We start from the raw sequence: 8,166 nt of genomic DNA on the forward strand, positions 1-8,166 counted from the left end.
AACTCAAGAGTCCGTCAAGTTCTTACTTAAATTTGAGAATATCTAGTAACAGAGAAATAAATAAAGTCCTATATTTATGAAGTATTTTAAGACTGCTCAAAAAACTTACAAAGGCATGCCATAAATTATGTAAGAGCACAGCTGATGTGTTTCTCTCTCACCAACTGAGGTTCTCCCAAATTTGCGGGAATGAAGCATTGAATAACTCATGGTCGGATACAGTATATGTAATTTAATCATTAACTGATATGTCCCGCTCCCCTCTTGGAAGTTACAATTTCCAGAACATAATCCATGAAAACTTTTCTTTTTATAAGTCGTCATCATCCATGAAACTTAAAAAACCCTAGACGTGTCAAAACCGGAACCAAAATATATTTCACTATTCTTTCGAACGATATGATTCATTTCAGTTCAAAATTCCAAAATTTAGTTCAAGAAAAAAAAACAACCATTTGGCAGGGATATTCGCAAAGTCAACAATGAAAGTAAGAACGGATGAAGATTGCAGGAGGGAGAATAGACATGGAACGAGACATCTATGTTCTGTTTCATCTGTCTATAACGATTATAATGCTAGACAACAGTGGTGTGGAATGCCTAATTCAATTTGGATTTCAATGTCCTTGAGTGTACAAGACACAGGAAGCCAAGTTGTAAGGACGCTCTAGACAAAATTATCAAGCAGTTCTCACCATGTTATGGAGTCCGTATGTTTAACTGTAGGTTTTTGATGATCACCATCACTCTTTGTATGATCTGACTTTCGCCGTTTGGCAGCTAGCTGGGGCCTCAGCTGCATGTAATATGAAACATTAAGAACCCAGCAATAACCAGCAACAAACAGGGGAACAGAGAGAGAGAGAGAGAGACTAGGCTCCAATGAGCCACCTACACATGTCCAATCACCCAGCTCAAAAATAGATCCCCTAAAGATTTGGATCCATGGGAAACACTACGGCACAGAGGGATAAGATGCAGTGGCATGGGTTATGCCTTGAAGCGTCAAGGATATTCTTAGGTGCTGGAAAGGTATTAGGGGAAATGCTCACATTGTCGCTGTGTGGAAAATGATTCCCCTTTGCATTATGTGGTGTTTGTGGATGGTGAGAAATAAGAGGTGTTTCAAAGATTGGGAGTGTCCCTTGGATGAGCTGAAGAGATTCCTTTATAATACTTTATTTTCTTGGGCTTCGGTCATTAGTTGTAATGAGGACAGTTTTCATGATTTGTTTGTATCCCTCACTAGCGCTTAATGGTACTTGGGCATTTTCTGTGTATACTTCTTGTGTACTTGGGCAATGCCTATTCCTATCAATAAAGTTTTACTTTTACTTATCGAAAAAAAAAAAAATTAATGCAATATAAATATCCAACCTATTGCATTACTGCACTTCAAATTGAATTGCAGTTTCTTAAATTGATCAAAGTTTTTATGCAGTTGCTTCTATTTTTGCTTCTGACATCATTTTCTTCAAAAAATTCATAAAGTCTATACAGAAGTGTTTGCAATTAAAAGTTCAAGATACATTGGAATCAGAGAGAGAGAGAGAGAGAGAGAGAGAGACTTAGGGCATTCCTAATGCTTCCTTTAGGCTTTAGGGTCAACAAAGTTAGCATGTATGTTTACACATTAAGTACGATCAGTTGATTAAAAGATACGGCTGCTTCTCAAATAAGGTAAATGCCTGATGATTTATTATTTGGGAAGATCAGTTAATGTTAATCAATGGATAGACTGACAGATTTGATCATGGATGAGTAAAATCTAAAGTAGAGGCAAGGATCTGAAACAACTTAGCAGCAACAATAAGTAATCTAATTTGCCTATACTCTTTGCATGGATCAACAAAAAGAACATCTAGTAATCTAAAAAAATGCCAAGACGTACCATCTGAATATATTTTAGTTGCTTTAGAACTTGATCTGTTTCTAGCTCCTGAAGCGAACAGATGAAATGATACTGAATTAAAATATATTAGGAGCAGAACAACAAAGGTAAAAGAAGAGTGCTTGATAAGAAAATGAAGGTGTTAGACTGATGAAAGCAAACAGCATTATTTACAACACGTATACATCGTGATCAGTGTTTGGTACCAAGCCTGTCAAAGAAACACGAACCCTCTCAATCAAAGCAGTTTGCCGACAACATCAAGTGATATAAATAATGTAATTTTCACATAAGAAACAATTTGATTTTTTTTAATCTTATTATCATCGCCTTAAAGAGCTTGATTGAACATGCACTTTAACATTTCTTTTCATTATTGCCTATTGGCCATCATTTTTTTTCTCTGAACCAGTATTTGGCATCAACTATATAGTATGAGTCAGTTTTTCAGTAGGCTGCACAGAAAAAGTCTATCCATCAATTCTAGCATCTATAAAAAGTCAAGCCAGTGATCAACCCAAACTAAGATTTATTTCTATTCTTTTCTTCTTACTTATAAAAGAAAAAAAATATTTCTTTCTAAGCAAAATCGCCAGAATAAAATGATGTATTATAACCTGATCTGATGTTTGACAATTAATGTCAAATTTTTAACAGAAATACTTTAATGCTCTGAGGTAGAAAGTATGCCACATGCTATTCACAACTCTTTGGATATAACTAATTTGACAGTCATTCTTGCTATGTATTCTTCCTCCCAAGTGTCTCTAACAAGCGGAAGAAATCCAAACAGATCAAAAGAACTGAAAAGTAAGGTTATTTCACCTGAGGGACGGCACAATCAGCATGGGTTGAATCCCAAAGGACAGAGCGAAAGCAGTCCCAGTCATCCGTTTGGACTTCACAAAGAGGAGCCCTGCCATTTTAAAAACTATAGTGTATTAAGCATCCCGAACTAATTGACAAGAAAATGACAGGTCATATATGAAAGAATACAGGGAAAAAAATTGAAGAAGAGAGACAGAGAGAGGAGATAATGAGCCATGCAGGCTATAAAGATTATCCTACATTGCATAACAAACAAAAAATGTAATATAACTTGAGATTACATAGAAGTACAACCAACAAAAAAGTTCTTCAAGAAAGATTTACCCAACGAGGAATTTGCACAAGTAACTCCCTGAATAAACTTATGAATGGGCAAAAACATAGAAACTAACAATCATCTGTGTTCATATTTAAGTTCTGCATAAAGCTAGTTTTAATATTAAGTTTTAGGCAGATTATCCTTGTAAAAGCTTCCTGATAAAGCTAAAAGTCTAACCCTACCAAATTCCTGATAAATGTTCATCATACACCACGAACACTAAAACAAAGACTGTCAATCACTCATATAGAAGATTGTCATTTAGTTTACCTGCGCCACTTTCCACATATAGTTCCATTTACACCTTCACCTATGCCGTCTATAACGTCTCGACACTGAAGCCAATTACATATGGAGTTTGGTGTATAAGGCTTGTTGACGTTCCATTCCTACAGAAGGAAAAATGCCAAGTAAAAAGAAAGAAGAAAATAAAAGAAAGACAAAGAAAAGATGTTTCACTTCTACCCAGACCAGATGAAATTCAAAGGTCAATTGTGAAATCAAACTTTACATGTGAAGTAACACACACTGAAGGATTCATTTCCACTGGTTCACCTACGGCATCAACATCACTGCATCACAGTGAAATAACAACCATCAGGAATATATGGTTCAGTGAAAGAATATATACGTAATGAAGTTACCTGTTCTTCTTTTTTTTCTGATAAGTAAACGATTGTATCAATAAGAATAGGCATAGCCCAAGTACACGAGGGGGTATGCAAGAGGTAACACCTATTTAGGAAGAAGAAAGTGTTGTTCTAGAAAGCTATAAACTTAAAGAAGTTGAGAATTTGAAGATAGGTGAAAGAACATACTTAATTATCGGACCTGACCAGTCGGGAACTTCTGCTTGAAAACCTTTACCAACCCGGACACCCATTTTATATGGTTCAGTATCTCTCAACATCGATAGTATTGGATTTGAGTCACCTTTAACTGATGTGATTCTACATCTGCCCATTTCACTAGCAATGCTCAGTGATTTTATGGTGTCTGTTTCCTTTGGAATTTTACATTTCTTTTTCAAACAAGAATAACAAAACCATTCATCATCATCAGTTGGTATTTTCTTCATACGGGGATTGAGGCAAGAAACATGGAATGCCTCTTCACAATGATCACAAATAAGCATGTTCATTGTAGTATCTGAATGACCACAAATATTGCATAATCGGGAACAGCTACTTCCACTACTAGGACCAGTATCTTCAGTAGAATCATCATTCTTGGCAGGCAAAACACCAACCAAACCCTGACATCTAAGTATAGAAATGCATAAATCATTTTCTGAAAGATCTTCCCCCTTGACCTCCATAGCCATCACACTAGATGAAGAGCATTCACCAGTGTCATCCACTTCAGTCTCCATTGAAGCTGAAACATGTTCCATATTTGATTGTGACGATGAGCAACTGTCATTTACACTATCAACCTCTAAAATCTTTTGCCTGCCACTTTTCAGCACATCATCAGAAGCATGCCCATCCCCAACAGAACATCCATTTATAGATCGTGACTTAAAAACGCAGGGATCTTTTATGCATAAAAGAGAAGCCTTAGTCGGCACTCCAACAGTATGACTTTCATGCTCGACTTGAAAACCTTGAAAATCTACAAGCTTTTCCTTGGCAGCCACAGAGGGTGCATCAGAACTTATGACTGAATGACAATCAGCACTTTTCTTCATATTTACAGGGGCCTGTGGTGAAAAAATGGTGAGAGAGTTTTGCCGTAGCTTCCTTCGTCTATATACAAAATTTGGCATACAGCTTTCAGATATTGTACTAACATTTGATGGCTGGGCATAACTTCTAGGAAAATTTAAGGAGTTTGGAGTATTAGCATTATCCTTTTCCTCTATTACTGGGTCAGCATTTCCGCACTGACCAAGTGTGTGTTTATCACAATTCGAACCCATCTGCCAAGTTTCAGTGCCCGGCCTCCAATCACATAAGTCCTCTACTTTCCCATGATCAGATACAAAAAATAGAGTAGCTTCAGTTGAACTAGGAAGGGAACTCTGCATCACCATTTCACCTAATACAACTTCACTGATTTCTGGTATATGTTGAATTCCAACTCCCAAATGAAGACAAAGATAAAACCCCTACTATGTTTCAATCATCAAATGCATATCAAACATAGAGAGCAGCCTCAAAATATCCGCCATCTAGGCCTCATTCTTCCTGGCCATCATCTCAAAATAAAAAATGCATATAAGGACAAATGATAGAACAAATGAGAGCATAAAGTTTTTGCCTACCAAGTAAATTCTTTATTTAAATCATATAAATGCATAATTGAACAAAAATGCCAATATATTCAACATACTGTACACCAGCCTATTTTAGTTGTCCTTGTTTACCTTGTGGGTATGTCCATAATAGACGTTCACTTTCAAAATCAATAAGCATATTTATATGACTTCCTAAACTACCAGGCACTCATCAACCCTATCATCGTTCACCAATTCAATGTGGGACTTACCCTTTTGGGGCATTACAATCTACCCCGCTCATATCTCTGGCGTCCTCTCCAAGACCATATAGATTCTGAGCACCAGATGTCATTACCAATCGGCCCTAATGACATTGGTAACGATCTAAGGAAAGCGTTAGACACGTTTATGCTTATATTCCAAAACAATTTGGTAGTCCTTGGAATTTCACCGAGTAAAAAACTAATGTGAAACTTAGCACTCGTATAACTATATCATCAAACACACATTGTTTTTCCTTTTTGATAAATATCATCATTCTTTTTTTTTTATTGGAACCGGGTGTCCAGGAATAGCGTCCCGACTAATCCCGGGAGTGCACAAGCCCTCGGCAAGGAGTTTCCCGCAAGTTCACCTCGGGTAATTCAAGGGAAAAATCTTCCATTCTGATGGCCCCTAGAGATTGTTTGCACCCAATGGTATTTGAACCTTAGACTTGGAGGGAGCATACCCCCAAGCCCAAGGCCTTTACCACTTAAGCCAACCCCTAGGAGTTAATATCATCATTCACCCATTTAATGTGCGACTTAGCCATTCAATGAAAAAATCTCACAGTCTGATGGCCCCTAGAGATTGTTTGCACCCAAGGGTATTTGAACCTTAGACCTGGAGAGAGCATACCCCCAAGCCCAAGGCCTTTACCACTTGAGCCAACCCCTAGGGGTTAATATCATCACTCGCCCATTTAATGTGCGACTTAGCCATTATGGGGCATTAAAGTTTGCCCAGAGTCCATTGCCAAACATGCTTAGTAATTGTATCAGGAGCCCATTCAAGGTAACAAAAGATAAACAAAAAGTAGTATTAATACGTTGCTTAGAGTTTACCATATTTGGAACATATTGGGCCATGTCTAACATGCGTCCTAGGAAATGCATTTCAAATTTTGGATGCAAAAGATCTAGATGTGTATATGGGCATCAGCAGCCAGCGCATATATAAGATAGAAAAGAAGTCTCTTCCATAAACATGCACGTGTTTTTTCAATATTAGGCCAATGACTCATTAGGACCTACCATAAAATATGTTCACAAATGATGACTAAATGATATGCTTCCAAATCTAGAAGTCCATCTTTTTTGCTCCCTGATCTATGATTTAATGCCACTCATGGTTTTGTGGGGGGACATTTGACTGAATATTATCAGTGAGATTTTCCATGGGCTATTACTTCTTTTGAGAACTCTAGGGTGTTACTTGCTACAGGACCCTGAAGAGTTTTTTTCTTTGTTTTCTCAATAATCTTAGATTTCATTGTAAAAGTCAAGTCAATTTGCATCTCATCGAACTCCGAACTGCAAACTCTCAGAACTAAGCTTTTCACCCCCATCTTAACTGACTCCTAAAAAAGATCAAGGGAAACCAAAAGGAAAAGGATTAACCGTTACTTTTGATTAAGATGTGTCAGACACTCCTTGACCACCTACAAATCCCTCAACACGTGTAGTTCCTTGTCGAACATGCACCGGATAATTACTGGGATAAAATCCAAAAGTGGTGGCAACAGAGGCAAAGAGGGATTTGAACACGGTCAAACATTTCCTAGGGCATCCTGAACCCAAACCGTAAGCCCACTCAGCCAAATGCATCTTAATCATTTTCCTTTTATTCATCTTCCTTGTTATCTAATACAGAGACCTAAAGGTACAAAATATTTGTATTTATATAGTTTTAATGGATTTCTTTTTATGGTTTGCCATGTTCAAAACTTATACCCGCATTCAATCGTTATTTAAAGTATGCCCATAAACGCCTGTTTACTTCGTTAGTTTAGGTTAATTGATATAGGGTTTTCAATAATCAATACATAGTACTAAAACACCGTCCCATCTGAGTTATTATTATCTTGTTTAACAGCACTAGCAGATACACACAATCCCTGCTCAAATACCGTCCCATCTGTAAGTTAATCAGGTATAATCGGAAACAATTAAAAGTTTCTTGCAAATGAACCCTCAAAAGAGCAAGAACAATCATAAAAATCCACAAGTTTCATATGGTAATGCTCATACAAGAATGATAAATTGAACATTTTGGAGCCACAAGATTATGCAATTGAAAAAGAAGCGCAACATGAGCTTACCTGATCGAAAGAACGCACAGTCTGAGAAGAAGAAACCAAACAAAGCCCTAGAGGGAGGAATAAGCGACGGGCTTGCAATGAGACGTCCTCAAAAGCTCAAGGCTGTAGCAACGAAATATCCAAAACGGTAGTTTTAGGAAAAAGAACCCCCTCAAAAACCAGAACAACTATATACATTCATTCATGCAGGTCTCTTTTTATTTTATTTTTTTATTTTTTATTTTTATTTTTTGACATCAGGTCTCTTTTTAATTAGCTAGTGACTAATGTGTCTCATTTGAATATATGGTGTCCTTAATATTTAGTAAATGATATTAGTAAAATTTAATTTTTATTTGAATTATTATATTAGTCTACACCATATACATTATTTAAATTATAAGATTTAATTTGTAACATTACTTTAAATGTTAATCGATCTTTATACACCAACTTCATAATAGAATTTTTCTTCTTATATTCATAAGTTTTAAATGATAATTTTTACTGTGATGCTGGAAATTAATAAATATTTATTTATTTAATATCACATCAAACGATGAAAT

The 8,166-nt window shown here is 36.4% G+C and overlaps 1 protein-coding gene across 2 annotated transcripts; it reads right to left on the reverse strand.

The window, feature by feature from the left end:
- Window positions 1-483: 483 nt before the first annotated feature.
- Window positions 484-7,786, reverse strand: LOC109003093. 2 transcript variants are annotated; one of them, XM_018981074.2, is made up of 7 exons: window positions 7,622-7,786; window positions 3,857-5,227; window positions 3,550-3,610; window positions 3,309-3,427; window positions 2,717-2,807; window positions 1,892-1,939; window positions 484-796 (listed from the first exon to the last, which is right to left on the reverse strand). In XM_018981074.2, exons 2-7 carry the CDS (start codon window positions 5,071-5,073, stop codon window positions 692-694), a joined length of 1,641 nt encoding a protein of 546 aa, XP_018836619.1. In that variant the 5' UTR covers window positions 5,074-5,227; window positions 7,622-7,786; the 3' UTR covers window positions 484-691. The 2 variants fall into 2 exon arrangements, with proteins under 2 accessions (XP_018836619.1, XP_018836621.1); XM_018981076.2 differs by lacking the exons at window positions 484-796; window positions 1,892-1,939 and adding an exon at window positions 1,968-2,102 and having other exon boundaries at window positions 7,622-7,769.
- Between the last annotated feature and the right edge of the window lie 380 nt (window positions 7,787-8,166).

The sequence above is a fragment of the Juglans regia genome, chromosome 11 (assembly GCF_001411555.2).
Source record: "Juglans regia cultivar Chandler chromosome 11, Walnut 2.0, whole genome shotgun sequence".
NCBI classification, from domain to species: Eukaryota; Viridiplantae; Streptophyta; class Magnoliopsida; order Fagales; family Juglandaceae; genus Juglans; species Juglans regia.